The following is a 14652-nucleotide window of genomic DNA, read 5'->3' as shown; positions in this document are numbered from 1 at the left end:
CTGTTTTTATTTTACATTTAAAAATACCAAAAACTACACCATAAATAAATTGAAATTGGTTTGGATTTTCAAAATTTTATTAATTATTATTGATCCATTTACTACCATTTACTAAGGATTTTTCTATTAGAGAATATATTTTACGTTTTGGCAGTAAAAACTCTAGTCAATTCTTATTCTTTAAATTCGTATTATAGGTAATGCAAAAATTTAGGACAAAAATAAGATCTCGAAATTATGGGTATTATTATATATTATTAAGATGTATGCCAAACAATTTTAACATTTCTGTACATATTGTTTTATATTTTATTCCCGATTATGTTTAATATCTCACAAGGTTTGTAAAATTAAATATTGATAAACTATGCAAAAATGTGGCACATATACAAATAGGAGAAAACATGTTATATCTGAAATTAATTAAACATTTGATTGATACTAATAGTTAGACGCTAATAAGCTAATTCTTCTTTTAGATTAATCATCTTCATAACAAGTTATGCTGACATTATTTAATAAATTTATCATTAATATAAAAAACAAAACCTGTTTCTGCGTTTGGTCATAAAGTCAAGTTAAAGATTCGCTTTCAAATAACCATTTTGTGACCTTCTGTTTACGATAACCTTTTCTGCATTTGTATTATAAATATTTTTTTTTATAAGTTTTATTAAAAAAAGTTCATGAAAAAATACTGCCTATTTAAACATAATACACTTTTGTTCTAATCATTTATCAGTCTAATATTGCTTTACGCCAGCAGGGCAGCCCGCTCACAGCGCCTTGTCCTTGGCCTTGTCTTCCTCCTCCTTTGTCTTCTTTAGCTGCACAATGTCCCATGCTCCACCCAAACCACTCGACTTGGAGCACAGATCCAGGCTGATAAGGGCTCCAGCAGTTGGGGCTGCCGCTCTTAAGCAAGTTCCCTTGGCCATGTTGTAGACGGGACTGTTGGCGTTGCGGGTGTGCCTCCACTGTTGGTCACCCAGCATCTCGTGGCACTTGTTCACCGTGACCTGGGCATCGCCGGAAGCCTCCATGCAGAGCAACTTGTCCAACACAATCTCTGCCTTTTCTGTCTCGTACCACAGCTGGTTCGGCGTCTTCCGGCAAGGCTGTAGTTGCAGGGAACTTCCCTTCTTCCAGAAACCCTTAACTTTGGGAGCCACTACGGAGGCACAGAGTTCCGTTTTCGCCAGACGCAATTGATATGTGTCTACATAGTTCCTCTTTCGCGAATGCCAAGGCTGAAACATGGGAACTGCCGCTGACTTTTTGGACTCCTCGCCCGGCACATGCAGCTCTGGGTAGACATTCTTCAGGTACCAAGCAAAATCATGGCACTGAAGGCGCTCCCTTAGCTTCAGACGATCACTGATGTCCCCGTAATCATAGGCCCTGGGCACCTTCTCATGCTTTAGGTAGTAATCCTTGTACTGATCCATCCAAACGTGTGCCAATCGGAGCGAGTTCTTCAACATGGTGTTGGCCCCATCGGGCGAGGTGTACGGACGACGTTTTCGAAATATGTGACCAACTCGGGAGCAGGGCACGATCTTAATGGCACCGCCACACTGCCAAGCTCTGAAGGAGATCTCGATATTCTCGCCGCCCCATATATCCATGGCCATGTCGTACTCGCCCAGGTGCTGGAAGTACTTCCTGTTTACAGCGAAAAGACCGCCAGCCATGGTGGGCGAGCGGAAGGGTCCGCGGAAGTCCTCCGCCACCTTGAGCGTGCCCTCGGGCAGATTCTCCCATCGAAAATGCAGCCCCCAAGTTGAATCCTCCACGCACCAGTGGACTGGGTGTATACTCAAAGGTGTCGGCGTTAATCAGGTCAATGACGGGCACCGCCAGAGTGGCATTCTCAGACTTGATGAGGCGCAGCAATGGCTCCAGCCACTGCTGATTGACTTCGATGTGGGAGTCCAAGAAAACAAGGACATCCCCGACAGCCTCGCGGGCTCCAATCACCCGCGATCGAATAAGACCCTCACGCTGCTCGTTCTTAATGTACCTCAGGTTGTCATACTTTAAGCGGGCCCGCAGATCCCCGTGCAAATGGAACTCCAGTTCAGGCAGATCGCTGTGATCATCCACCAGGATAATCTCCCGGAGAAGGTAACTAGGGCGTGCGCTCTAGCACTGTCTTTATAGACCGCATCAAGGTCATCTTGTGCTCGTTGTAGAAACACATTACGATCGAGGCCTGGGGAAGATGCTCCGCCTCCGACGTCTCCTGGCGATCGCAAACTTTGTGGCGGGTGTCGGGAATCTGCCGGAAAAGTCCTATATTATTAGACACCAGGGCGTTGAAAGCATGATGCTTGTAGCCTATATCCCGGATGTACTTGTCCTGCTTGTTGCGCACCACGCCCAAAAGCTCCAGTTGATCGGTATCACTTTGGGGATTGGGTTCTCCCAGGGATTCCTTTACCACTGAGGAGTTTTTCTCGCTGTTTGGTGTGCATCCGACAGTGACTCTAGCCTGGTAGCTCAACTCAGCTCGTGGTGTGGCATTCCTTTCGTCGATCCTCCAGCCAGCCGAGCGAATGGAGCTTCTCAAGCTGTGCGAGTAGAAGAGAAGCGCCAGCAGCCAGACGACTGCCACCAAAAGGGTGCCCAGACCGCAGGACTTGCAAAGGAGGCGCTTGATTTGCATCATGGGTCGAGATTTACTTACGTTGCCCCGTTGGCTGGCTATTTAGGCAGCTGTTTCGTCACTTGTCTTGCATGATAAACTGAATAAATTAATTTCAATTTGCATACCACGGCGTTCCATTCGCACAAAAGCGGAGACACAGCTGCGGGCGATGGTGCCAGAGCTGTTAGCTACGTTTTTTCCCACCAAATCTGGTTTTTTTTTGGGTTAACTGCGGGAAAGCTAAGGCAGGCGGGAACTTTGAATTTACTGATTGTAGTTGTAATGATTATTAATGTAATGCAGCCATACTTTACTTTCGCTTAATCCTTTAGTTTTAAATTTTATTTAGTTTTAGTTTTATTATTTTATTTATCTATTTAATGTATCATCTTTTTCATAGTCTGAAACAGCGCTGAAATCCATAGAACAGTGTTATGCGCAAGTCAAAGACAAGGGTATTCCAGAAAATGTTATATTGCTGTTATGCGAAAATGTTAATTCTGAAAGTTAACGTAAAAGTAACGTATTTTTGAAACTATTCAGTAAACCTTAAAGCGTAGAAAAATTTTAGTTAGTAGTAGTTCGTATCCTGTTTTATTTATATATTTTTTAATAAAAAATAAAACTGTTTAACAACTTTAATATCGTAAAACAATAATGTTTTCAAATGTGGGTATTATACCTTTCCCCTCAAAAAACTCAAAAATATTTAAATAATAAAATCACTTCTATAGGTAGGGGCTTTATAAATACCGTTTTATTTATTTCCTATTGCATTATGCCATTAATACATCGTTAATATTCATATAACATTGATCGATTTTCTCCCATCTTTGTCACGCGACTACAACAAATACTCAACAAAAAATGATTGATTAAAGGAGATACAAAAATTCATATATATACAGGGATACAGCCAACAGAAAACTTGGTCTATCGAACGCATTTAGCTATATATATTTTGTGGCCAAACGAGTGTTGGTGCTTAGAATAGAGCGATAAACTTTTTCGAAATTTCATAGTCAAAACTTTGGTTCCTCTAACGAATGCGTGAGAAGTATTCGCGCTAACCAACAAACGTGTTCAATTATCTAATATTTATGCTTAATCGATATTATAAATGTTTAAGAGGTTGCGTCTTCTTTTTCGGGGGAGGGCTTATATATTTTGTTTCTTATTTTTTGTGGTTACTGTCGCTGTTGTTGGCTCACACATTAATGCTTAATCGAATCATTCAACTACATACATTGGTTTTCTTGCTTGGGCTTCGGTAGATTACGAGTCGGCTAAAAATAAAAGTTCATTTGTATATCTAGGGTTGTGTAAAGTTAAGTGCATTCATTTAGCACGAGCACTGATCCTTGGCGCCCGTGGCCTCGCTGCTCAGCGAAGTTCGCGAGGGCTGCGATGGCCGGTGCTGGACTCCAGATTCAGAGGCATTCAGATCGAGCCGTCCCTCTTGGATGTTCTGGTAGATCTTGCGAGCGGTCTCGAGAAAAGCCTCTTCTACATTTTGGCCACTGTTTGAGAATAATTTTAATTAGTATTTGGCAGTACAAAATCTTGTTCTCATTATTATTATGTGGTATTTTAAGGTGAGGACTTCTAAATGTTTTGCACTAAATATTTGTTGTTCCTCGAATACACTGAGAACAAGTCTAGCAAATATATTCAACTCACGTCATAGCACTAGCTTCGAGAAACATGAGACCGTTCTCATCGGCAAACTCCTTGGCCTCTTCGTAGGTCACCTCGCGAGTGCTCTCCAGATCCGACTTATTGCCAATGAGAAAGATCACAGTGCTGGGGTTGGTGAGATTTCGAGTGTCGGTGAGCCAGCTGCTCAAGTGATTATACGTAGAGCTGAAATTATCAATTGTTTATCACATTTAACTATTTTCGAAGTTTATTTTTCTTTGACTAACCGTCTGGTAATATCGTAGACCATCAGAGCCCCGGCAGCTCCTCGGTAGTAGGAGCGTGTGACGGCCCGGAATCGTTCCTGGCCCGCTGTGTCCCAGATCTGCAGCTTGATCTTTTTGTCGTCCACCTCGATGATACGTGTGCCAAACTCCACGCCAATGGTGTGTGGACAATTGGCCATGACTGAAATATATATTTATACTTAGATCAAAATTGATTATACTTTTTAGGAGCTACTTACATTTCTTTTCAGTGAACTGGTGGAGCAGACAGGACTTGCCCACGCCCATGTCACCAATGATGATGTACTTGAAGATGTAATTGTAGTTGTACGGCGCAGCAGTCATGTTGGGACCTAAAAAGCATTTTGAAATTTTTATTATTTTGTATGTTCTGGTAGGGTTTTCCCACATTTCTCTATAAAATAGTCAATACGTTCGTGCAACTTATTCACCACACTGCGCACTTTGCTCATCTTGACATCTACGGGAGTGAACTCCGACCCAAGCAATTGGTTTACTATCACTATGTCAGGTGCTCATTTGAATGTCCAACCGTTGGCGCTGCTTATCAACAAACTGAGGCGCTGCATTAATTTGTTCTGCGTCAGCTCCACATTTTGTTCCCCTTTTTTTCGAACTGGCCCCGATATTTCTTTTTTAAGGCATGCTTGTGTTTGAACAGCCGACCGGGTTTGTTTATTTGCCAACTAGAGTCCATAAAGTGATGTTTCAAGAGTGGCAGGTAAAAACCCTCCATACCACTTGACTTTGGGTTTTCAGAGTATCAGCATGGCTCGAAAGTCTTTGATTTGGACCGCAGTTTAGCTCAGCTTGAGACTGAAGTCAGCGAACCCTTCAGACAAGTTGAAAGGGATAAGGCTCAAGGTCGGCTCGTAATCATGGGAATTCAATTAATAAAAGCGGTAAACTGGAGAATAGCTAATTGATTATTCCACAGATGCAAATACTAACTTATTCATAAAAAACGTGATGAGAGAATGATTTCCCTCACACTACAACGCGATATTTGCAATCTTGGACATACGTATTATTTACAAACTATATACATTCATTAAAATTACTAAGTTACTGTTTTTCTTAAACATATATTTAAATTGAGCTATAATAATAAAAATTGTAATCAGTTTTCATTGCCTGTCAAACTGCCAAGTAAATATCAATTTTATAGACTCTCCGGCGGGCAATTTAGATAAACCAATGGTTTCGGTCTCGAGTCTTATCAGTCAAGCGCCAAAGGCCACACATCAGTGGAGCAATCAATAGACGCGAAATCCTTCAGCTTGCACATACATACTTATTTACAATGGAAGTGGATCATCTGGCTTTCCTCGTGAAAGAAACACAAAGGCGCACCCATAACAAGGCGAAAAAACAAGAAAGGCACGTAGTCTCACGCAGCCGAATTTCTAATACGCTTTTAAAGGTTTTACCAGTGATTTTAGGTCTTCAGAGGAGCTCTGATACAGTTCCTTAATGGAATGAATCTGAAGCAAATAACTTGAGTAAAAATCTGTTGAAAACTACAGCAATTGCGAAAAACAATACATAGCTCAACCAGTATATGTATGTATATGTATATAAATGAAAGATAACAAATTCTAAGAAATATGTTCATTAAGTGGGAACATTGTTTTAAAATTACACTCTATATTGTTAGATTTATCTCTGAAATGGAGGAGGTCGCTTTCACCTTAATTTTTTTCCTACTTTATAATAACTAATACAAACTTCCAATGAATTGTTATCTAGTAAACGGGATTAGACTAATAACCAACTGTATCTTAAATCAACCCTTTTTAATCACTAACGCAAGTCACTGAATCACAAAAACGTAATGAAAACCAGCATACCCTATAGTAGGGTATCAAACCATTCAGGGGGTGTATATAACAACAACAACAATATTATGGTGCTCCCTAACGACTAAAACAAGAGAGTGGGAGAGCACCAGGGGAAAGTTGGTAATGGTAAGCACCCACTGGTGCACTGCGTCGTCACCCTGTTTGCAGGTGGATTTCCATTCCGTATAATTTAATCAGTCTTTAATTGGCTTACACAGAAAAACAGCGAATATTACTCACCGTTTTAGATCACTTTAGTTCACCTTAGGGAGCGTAAGGAAAGCGGAATGTAGGGCGGTTAAGAAAAGCGCGGGGGGCGAGGTTGCTAATGTGTATGTGTGCGTATTGTTGTTTTGTTGGGCGGAATTCAGTTGCGATTTCTTGGCCAATTTGGCAATGCAAAATGTAGCTCAGTTACGTGCTAGCACACACACTGGCTTCGCGGGTGGGCGATTCTATACCAAAAGGCTATTATTATTGCAATTATTTTCAATTGGCAGGTCGATGCAAATCAGTAGACACTTTTCCTCTGCTTTTGCGTTCTCTTGTTTTGCTTTGACATTTGTGGTCACACTTCGGAAATTGGCAAGCACACGGTCACATTGTCGCGATTGATGATACTAATCGAACGAATAATCGATAAAGCAGTTCTATCGATAGAGGGCGCACGTGTTGCGGGCTTCGTTTGTTTATGTTGTTAATTTCTTCACAAATTAACCGTCAAAATGTTCGTAAACGAAGTTAACGATGTGAAGATCTACAACCTGAGCGCCGGCAAGTCGGTGCCAGATGTAAGTATAAGGATTATCCCAGTTCAATTCAGATAAATCAAGAAAATTCGGTTTACAGTGGCTAACGGATCGGAAAAAGCGATCGCAGCTGATGAAAAAGGTTGACTCCCGGCGACAAATTGAGCTCATCCAAGATTTTGATATGCCCGGCGTATGTACCAGCATTCGTATGAGTCCCGACCAACAGTACATCCTGGCCACCGGCACCTATAAACCGCGAGTCAAGTGCTTCGAGGTGTCTAACCTGTCCATCAAATTTGAGCGTTGCTTCGACTCCGAGGTGACCACTTTCGAGGTAATTAGCGAGGACTACGGTAAAATGGTGTTCCTGCAGTGCGACCGCTATGTGGAGATCCATGCGGCTCATGGGCGTCATTACAGGTTAAGGATTCCGCGATTTGGGCGGGACATGAAGTATCACAAGCCCAGCTGCGACATGTTCATCGTGGGCGTGGGAAGGGTGAGTACTAATCTTTATTTAAGTACTTTTCCCTTCTAACCACTTAATTGCTAGGACATTTACCGACTCAACTTAGAGCGCGGGCAGTTTCTGCAACCCTTCGAAACTGATGGAAGCTGCCTTAATGCCTGCGATGTGAATCCTGAGCACCATCTTCTGCTGGCGGGCACAAAAGAAGGCACCGTGGAGGCATGGGACCCGCGTACCAAGCAGCGTTGTTCTACTTTAGATGTCGCCATGAAGTTGCCGGGCTTTAAGGAGTTTCCCTCTGTTACGGCTCTCAAATTCAGGAATGGCTTGCACATGGGAGTCGGAACTGCTTCCGGACATGTGCTGATTTATGACATCCGCGCCAAACAACCACTGCTAGTGAAGAATCATCTAAATCGACTGCCCATCAAGCGTCTGGCATTCAATCCTGCCCAGAATGCCGTTTACAGTTTAGACGAAGCCACTTTAAAGCTATGGGATGAGCAGACAGGCAAGCAGATTGCCTACGTCGAGTCCACCTCGTCCTTTAACGATTTCTGCACCATTCCTGATACGGGAATGTTCTTTGTGGCTCAGGAAGATGTGAAAATGATGACCTACTATGTGCCTGCTATGGGCCCAGCACCACGCTGGTGCTCTTTTCTGGACAACCTTACCGAGGAGATCGAATCGGAGGTCGTGGAGAATGTCTACGATGACTACCAGTTTGTCACGGCCAAGGAGCTGGCGGAACTGGGCATGGAGCATCTCGTTGGCAGCAATCTGCTCAGGGGTTATATGCATGGGTAAGTCTTATAAGGATACCAGTAGGATACAATTTCATTAAATCTCTTGATAATCTTTAGATACTTCATGGACGCTCGACTGTACAACAAAGCAAAGGCTGTGGTTGAACCTTTCGCTTTTGACCGCTTCCGCAAAGACAAGATCCGTCAAGAAATTGAAAGCGAGCGGAAGTCCCGCCTGCAAATCGATTCCAAGCTGCCCAAGGTCAACAAAGAATTGGCCCTCAAGATTATGGACGAACAGGCAAATCCTTCAAACAGTTCCAAGCAGCGCAATGTGCCAAATCTGCTGGAAGATACCCGTTTCAAGGCCATGTTCGAGAATGCCGACTTTGCTGTTAACAAGTCTGCTGAGGAATATCGTCTGTTGGCTCCTGTTCTAAATCGGCTGGATAAATCCAAGGCCAAGGAGCTCAAGAAGCGAGTGGAAGTGGCTCATGTGGCTGAGTTGCACGCCGACGAGGCAAAGCAGCGCGAGGAAAGCGACAACGACGAGGATCTGTTTGGCTTTGAGAAGAGCGATGGCGAGTCAAAGGATGATAGTGGTGACGAAGCATCATCGGATGACGATGACCGCAGGGAGTATGTCAAGGAAATGAAACAGGCATACAAACAGGTGAAACGGCAGCGCGAGGAAGAGGAGGAATTGGAAGAAGAAAATGACGAGCAGCATGAAGACAGTCCAGAAGCTACAGCAAGACCACAGGCAAATGGATACACTCAAAAACCAACTACAAACGGCAACCACTTCACCATGACTGCCCTAGACCAGCATCAAGGCCGTAGTCTGTTGCAGCAGCGCATCAAAAAGGCCAGCTTGCAGGATCGCGTGAAGGTCATGTCTCAACTGGAGGGCCAGGTTACCAATGTGGGTCGCTCCCTTGGCAACCGGCAGATGACATTCGAAGTAAACAAGCAGAAGAAATCGCAGTACCATGCCAAGAAACGGGAGGCGGAGATGAAGAAGCACCGTGAAGAGCGAAGGAGCATTGTTAGACCTATCAAGTCGCTGAGACTGAAAAAGGTTAACTTTAAGTAGAAACAACTTGTAATTAGTTCTGTAAATAAATTCATATTTTAAATTAATATTTATTCCTGATGATGAATCTACCGATGGCGTGAGACTGGGCTAGACTTCACTAGAATCACTGAACTCCGAAGTGAAACCACTATCACTGCTTATATCTTCCTCCTGGATGAGTTGAGCTTCTTCAGCTTCATTGGGAGGACTTTTAAATTAAAGACATTTAACTAATTGGATATGTTACCATTAGCGTTTGGCTGGTTTAAATGTTCTACCAAACGCAAAAGCGCTTCTGTTACAGGACCAGTTTTAGGCTCCGGCATCTTGTCAAAATACAAGCGGAAGAACAGCTCAGAGTTGGGCAGTTCCAGGGGTTTCTGTGGGATTCCCGTCTGAGTACAGGCCAAAACTGCAGACTGCTCGGCACCCATTTTTACAGATCAACAATTAAGTGAAAAGGAATTAAAATGACATGTAAAAATTTCGCAACAATCTCAGGTTACTCTGTTGAGAATTTGATTGAAATCTTGCAATTCTTTATAATACTTAACTTATCTGATTAGCATGAATTTAATTATATAAAATAGATCCCTGAGACACAACTATATAAAACCTATATATTGAACAGACCATAAAATAAACTTGATAGTTGACCCATAAGTATAAGCCACTAGCTTTCCACCGAACAGCTGTGACTTTTATTAGCGAATACTTATTCGAAAGTATCTGCCTTAAATCAATAAAACAACTGCTAATTGCTGTGCCATTTGATATCTAGATCGAAGTAAACACTTAGTCACTGTTTATGTCGCGCTTAAGATTAAGCGTTAAAAATTCAAAATGAACTTTCAGAGCTTTTAAGTTGGCCAACTCGCTGAAGTTGCGGCTGAAGCTCGGCTTGGACAGGTCTCTTTTGCTTACAAAGTTGACTTTGCAAAAGCTATTTTATAATTTTGTTCAATTTTCGGTATAAATAGGAAGCTGTTTTAGAATTTTCAGCTCATTTCAAGTTTTTCTTTTGTGCGTTTTGCGTGTGTTTTCCAAGTGGTAGGTAAAAATTGGTCTAGTAATTATTTATGCTTAAAAGATCCTAAGAGATTGCTAAGGCTGTGTTGTTCTAGTGCTAAAATTCTGGGGAGTATACCAATGTTTCAAAAACTCTTAACAGGAGTTTGCCCCTTCAAAAGTGAAAAATCTCGCCGATAAATATGAAAAAAAAGAAACAATCTGAAACCTTAATATTAAACTTATTCCTGTCATTACAATATCCGTTTTTCGCAACTGACTTAAATAGATTTAGAATAGAATGGGTTTGAATTTTCAAGCTTCAGCAATTCTATCCCATCAATTTGCTAATAATAATGTTTTCCGAACCATTATAAAAGTTAGCTAATTGAGGCCTCTGCTCATAGATCAACGTAATGACTGACAGAAAAACAAAAAAAACCGAAAAATTAGACAACTATGTATTGAGATTTTATCTAAACAAATCTGGCAACCGGTTGGACAAAGGCCCATAAATACACAGATAAAAGTGACAGAAAAAAACAGAAAAAGAAGCGAGACTTGGCTCAGACACCAGTGGGTCCAATGCTGAACTTTAGCATATTGCAAGACAGATCGAGGCTTGGCTTACGGCCCGGTCTTCACAAGGTCTTTTTAGCCAACCATGGCGACAAAAAAAGTGGAGGAGGCCGATGATCGATCGGTAGATCGGTACTCCACAAAGACCCCAAAAGTCACCTTGAACCTGAAGTTGGTTTGAGGAAGTACTTAGGTCTCTCTCATCTTAATTGTTCACGTTTTTTAAATTGTCACATTCGTTTCGATTCGATCGTTTTTGAATAGTAATGATAGGACAATAAAATAAACAATTATAGAGTTACTCTTCTATGGAAATGTACTGCAAACTGGTTTGGTCTTTATACAGTTTTCGTTTACGCCTGAGAAACCAGTTTGATGATTTTTTTTAAAAATCGGATTTAATCAACATGCATCTTGGCCAATTTTAATATTGAATAAATTTTTTTTGTTTGCGGCTTCTTATTTCTGCGAATCTCAAGATTTATGAGCCAGGCGTGATTGAAATGTTAACTTAATTTCGGTTCATTTGGGCACTTAAAATGTTTTTGGGAGACTTCTTGTTGGAGGCTTCTTATATTAATAGATGGTTTTCAGTAAGAAAACTATAACCTTATCCCAAATCTTGTAGAATCACAGACTGTCAACAGTCAAGGCTATATACATCTAGATACCCGTTATGGCAGCAGAAACTGAACAAACTGCATATTAGCTTTGTCGTTGACAAACTACATAATTGGAGCTAGTTTTCAATATATTTTTGTAACTGCCTACGTATATATGTAAACAAAAATGAAAAAAAAAACAACTTAAGCAAAGTCAAGCTGGCCAAGGCCAACGAATAAAGTCTCACTTGAGTGGAAATGTTAATTAATTAATTTATGAAAAACTAGTAAATGCAATTAAACAGCATGCACAAAAAAGGTTACGGGAAAAGTTAAACAATAACCGGTAGCAATTGCATTTCTATAAGTGATTAAAACTAACTTAAGTAATTTATTGTCTTAGAAAATATGTATTATGAAAATGGAAACTATTTTTTTTATTTATGAACTTGTTTACCTTTTTTTAAGAGCTTTTGATAATAATGAAAGTTGTATGTGAAATGTAAGATTAGTTTTAAATATTATGATTTTTTTTCCTTTACAGATATGTTCCGTCTGCTGGTGATTGCTGCCTGCCTGGCCATCAGTGTCCACGCCTATTCCGAGGGTGCTCCAAAGGCCGCTTGCCGGGATCTGACGCCCCAGCACGGTGCCAAGTTGCAGACAGACAAGCCCCCCTACAGCATCACTGGCCCACCCCATGTGCGTGGTGATCAGAAGCTGACCCTTACCCTGGGTGGCGATGAGTTCCTTGGCTTCATGATCCAAGCACGCGATGGCCAGAACCGTGTCGTCGGTCAGTTCCAGGTGGTGGACCCTAAGCACTCGCAGACTTTGGAATGCTCTGGCAAGGATGACACCCTCACCCACTTGAAGGCCACCAAGGGCAGTCCGTTGACCAGCGTCACCTTCGATTGGATTCCCCCAGCTGGCTACAAGGGCAATGTCAAGTTCATGGCCACCGTAGTGCAGACCGGATTTGTTTACTGGGTGGGTCGCGTCACCAAGGACGTCGATGTGGAGTAGACGGATGTGTTCCCAGTGATTGTGATAGAAATATTCATGATTTGTCTAAAAACCCTACAAGTCGATATTTACCGTTAATGTTCCGATTAGCTTTGGAGCGTAGTATTTTTGAAAATAAAGTCAAAAAATTATCGTTGATGAAATAAGAGTATAGTTAATTATGGACAGGATATCTTGGGCTTTATTTTTATAGTCTAAGTGGTATCCAAGCTGATTTAAAAGATAGTTATGACATGATATGGATTTAAACTTATTATTTTTTAAATTTCTAATCTTGTAACAGAATATTTTGAAAAACGATAACGATAAGCAGTTGAGTGTTGTACAGCTCAGCCTTTGTTTGGGCCACATGGTCAGCTGTTAAGCGACGCAACATATCAGCTGTTCCTGCTGCTTGTTTTATAAGTTGGACTATTTTTTGATAACTTAAAAAACATAATTAATTGGGTATGTTAAGGAACTTAGTGCGCAGCTTTGAGGCGGTACTTAAGCTGCATCCAACCACAAACGTAGCTTCTTTGCACTGTAGCCGGCGCCTGCTCTTCTCACAATATGAAAACCAAGAAAATCCAAGGAAATCTCTGCTGACCAGCGCCACTTTGGGTGGCAACGAGGCGGAAAACGATTATGTGCCTTATCGCCAGGATCAGGAGACGGGCACTAAGGCCAGAGTGCTCCTCGAAACTTTGCGGGAACGTTTTCGCTTTACGGACGACGAGCTCCAGAGGATCATGAGTGACGAGCTTGTGCACCGCACCTATAGAGGACGATCGCTGACCTTGATCCTGGATATGCTGCAACTAGAGGGGGTTAGCAGACGCAGCTTTGTGGAGTACCCCTGGCTACTGTCCTTAGATAGCAGTGAGTAATTTTAAATCTTATTTCAATAGGATACCCACCGAACCTTCTAAACATTTTCTATTAACACAGAACGGCTGGAACTGAAGCTGCAGCTAATAAAGTCGATGGAATATAAGGACATCAATCACTTTGTGCCCTTTCTGCGCCTTACTGTGCCACGCCTTCGAAAACTCGTTGGCGCCCTCAATTCCGAGAGGAACACGATACCGCAGCAAAATCGTGTGTACTACATTAGCGAAAAGCTGCAGGTCAGTCCCGAAATCGTAACCAAATACCTTTCGAAGCGACTGTTTATTTTGGAGATGCCATACGAGATGTTCGAGAAAAACCTGCAGCACATGATCGACTACAATGTGTCGCCGATCAACGTCCTCAAGGATCTCTGGGCTTTTCGGTATACGCCAAAATCGGTCCAGTTGCGTTTGGAGCGAGCCAAGCGAGCGAAGAAAGACAAAATCATGCCTTGGATGGTGCGCTGTCCTGAGCCCATACTACAACGCTCTCTGAAGCTTACCCTAGACGAGCTCAAGGTGTTGGGAGAGTTCTCCTCTGTGGTAGAGTACCTCGGTCATCGTTTGGGCTTCAGCGCTAGTGAGACCAAAGTAATCATGGACAAACATCCGCAGGTGCACACTGTGCGGGTCACTAAGGTAGGCAGTGATGTCTTTAAGCATGCAATAACTTAACTAACTACACCTCCCTTAGATAAAAGAGGTGCTAGACTACTTACTCGATGAGGCCAAATTCACAAGATTTGAGATCGCCCAAGTGCCTCGAATTCTGTGCCACAGCCTGAAAACCACAAAGGCGCGTATGGAGGAGCTAAAGTCCCATGGCTGTCGACCTTCCTCCCTCGTCATCGTCTGTCGCAGCCGAAGAGAGTACGAAAAGTTTTTGCAGAATTGGATAAGCCAGACAAGAAATCCGCAGTCTGTTTCAGAACAGTAGTGTATTGTATTTTTCTAAATACGGAGGTTGAACGAATTGTTACCAACATTTTTTAAATGGAAAAGAAACTATAGCCCTGTAAAAAGATTGGAATAAAAAACTAAAACTAACATTTACAGTTAAGCCAAACGAAAAATGTGAAT

General features: G+C 42.0%; 6 protein-coding genes across 7 annotated transcripts; 3 read left to right on the top strand and 3 right to left on the bottom strand.

The window, feature by feature from the left end:
* Positions 1-59: 59 nt before the first annotated feature.
* Positions 60-2798, bottom strand: LOC108105880 (polypeptide N-acetylgalactosaminyltransferase 35A). Its single transcript, XM_017212656.2, is given in 3 exon segments — positions 60-1781; positions 1783-2136; positions 2138-2798. Coding segments are annotated over 3 exon segments (1893 nt in total). The 5' UTR covers positions 2672-2798; the 3' UTR covers positions 60-776.
* Positions 2799-3385: 587 nt separating this feature from the next.
* Positions 3386-7008, bottom strand: LOC108105881 (ras-related protein Rab-14). Of its 2 annotated transcripts, none has more exons than XM_017212658.2 (5): positions 6678-7008; positions 4815-4928; positions 4576-4756; positions 4331-4513; positions 3386-4170 (listed from the first exon to the last, which is right to left on the bottom strand). In XM_017212658.2, exons 2-5 carry the CDS (start codon positions 4918-4920, stop codon positions 3993-3995), a joined length of 648 nt encoding a protein of 215 aa, XP_017068147.1. In that variant the 5' UTR covers positions 4921-4928; positions 6678-7008; the 3' UTR covers positions 3386-3992. The 2 variants fall into 2 exon arrangements, with proteins under 2 accessions (XP_017068147.1, XP_017068146.1); XM_017212657.2 differs by lacking the exon at positions 6678-7008 and adding an exon at positions 4985-5236.
* Positions 7009-7081: 73 nt separating this feature from the next.
* Positions 7082-9550, top strand: LOC108105892 (nucleolar protein 10). The gene is made up of 4 exons (XM_017212673.2): positions 7082-7228; positions 7287-7688; positions 7743-8464; positions 8525-9550. Exons 1-4 carry the CDS (start codon positions 7163-7165, stop codon positions 9501-9503), a joined length of 2169 nt encoding a protein of 722 aa, XP_017068162.2. The 5' UTR covers positions 7082-7162; the 3' UTR covers positions 9504-9550.
* Positions 9524-9961, bottom strand: LOC108105893. Its single transcript, XM_017212674.1, has 2 exons — positions 9733-9961; positions 9524-9679 (listed from the first exon to the last, which is right to left on the bottom strand). Exons 1-2 carry the CDS (start codon positions 9917-9919, stop codon positions 9594-9596), a joined length of 273 nt encoding a protein of 90 aa, XP_017068163.1. The 5' UTR covers positions 9920-9961; the 3' UTR covers positions 9524-9593.
* A 495-nt stretch (positions 9962-10456) lies between these two features.
* LOC108105734 (defense protein l(2)34Fc) lies at positions 10457-12843 on the top strand. The gene is made up of 2 exons (XM_017212449.2): positions 10457-10535; positions 12219-12843. The coding sequence occupies exon 2, from the start codon at positions 12221-12223 to the stop codon at positions 12698-12700; it is 480 nt and encodes a 159-aa protein (XP_017067938.1). The 5' UTR covers positions 10457-10535; positions 12219-12220; the 3' UTR covers positions 12701-12843.
* A 232-nt stretch (positions 12844-13075) lies between these two features.
* Positions 13076-14632, top strand: LOC108105843 (transcription termination factor, mitochondrial). The gene is made up of 3 exons (XM_017212604.2): positions 13076-13561; positions 13631-14211; positions 14267-14632. The coding sequence occupies exons 1-3, from the start codon at positions 13150-13152 to the stop codon at positions 14507-14509; spliced, it is 1236 nt and encodes a 411-aa protein (XP_017068093.2). The 5' UTR covers positions 13076-13149; the 3' UTR covers positions 14510-14632.
* Positions 14633-14652: the final 20 nt, after the last annotated feature.

This window comes from Drosophila eugracilis, unplaced genomic scaffold (assembly GCF_018153835.1).
Source record: "Drosophila eugracilis isolate 14026-0451.02 unplaced genomic scaffold, ASM1815383v1 contig_353, whole genome shotgun sequence".
In the NCBI taxonomy this organism is placed as follows: Eukaryota; Metazoa; Arthropoda; class Insecta; order Diptera; family Drosophilidae; genus Drosophila; species Drosophila eugracilis.
This window is presented reverse-complemented; position numbering and strand designations above follow the sequence as displayed.

Excerpts from the sequence above, each read along its gene's own strand:
- LOC108105893 (XM_017212674.1), bottom strand. The coding sequence starts at position 9,919 with ATGGGTGCCGAGCAGTCTGCAGTTTTGGCCTGTACTCAGACGGGAATC. Across the intron at positions 9,680-9,732 it reads AAACCAGCCAAACGCTAATG|CTGAAGAAGCTCAACTCATC; the intron begins GTAACATATCCA and ends CTCCCAATGAAG.
- LOC108105843 (XM_017212604.2), top strand. The coding sequence starts at position 13,150 with ATGTTAAGGAACTTAGTGCGCAGCTTTGAGGCGGTACTTAAGCTGCAT. Across the intron at positions 13,562-13,630 it reads GCTACTGTCCTTAGATAGCA|AACGGCTGGAACTGAAGCTG; the intron begins GTGAGTAATTTT and ends CTATTAACACAG. Across the intron at positions 14,212-14,266 it reads ACACTGTGCGGGTCACTAAG|ATAAAAGAGGTGCTAGACTA; the intron begins GTAGGCAGTGAT and ends CACCTCCCTTAG.
- LOC108105892 (XM_017212673.2), top strand. The coding sequence starts at position 7,163 with ATGTTCGTAAACGAAGTTAACGATGTGAAGATCTACAACCTGAGCGCC. Across the intron at positions 7,689-7,742 it reads TCATCGTGGGCGTGGGAAGG|GACATTTACCGACTCAACTT; the intron begins GTGAGTACTAAT and ends CTTAATTGCTAG. Across the intron at positions 8,465-8,524 it reads CTCAGGGGTTATATGCATGG|ATACTTCATGGACGCTCGAC; the intron begins GTAAGTCTTATA and ends GATAATCTTTAG.
- LOC108105734 (XM_017212449.2), top strand. The coding sequence starts at position 12,221 with ATGTTCCGTCTGCTGGTGATTGCTGCCTGCCTGGCCATCAGTGTCCAC.
- LOC108105881 (XM_017212657.2), bottom strand. The coding sequence starts at position 5,048 with ATGAGCAAAGTGCGCAGTGTGGTGAATAAGTTGCACGAACGTATTGAC. Across the intron at positions 4,929-4,984 it reads TGACTATTTTATAGAGAAAT|GTCCCAACATGACTGCTGCG; the intron begins GTGGGAAAACCC and ends AATGCTTTTTAG. Across the intron at positions 4,514-4,575 it reads GTCTACGATATTACCAGACG|CTCTACGTATAATCACTTGA; the intron begins GTTAGTCAAAGA and ends TGATAATTTCAG.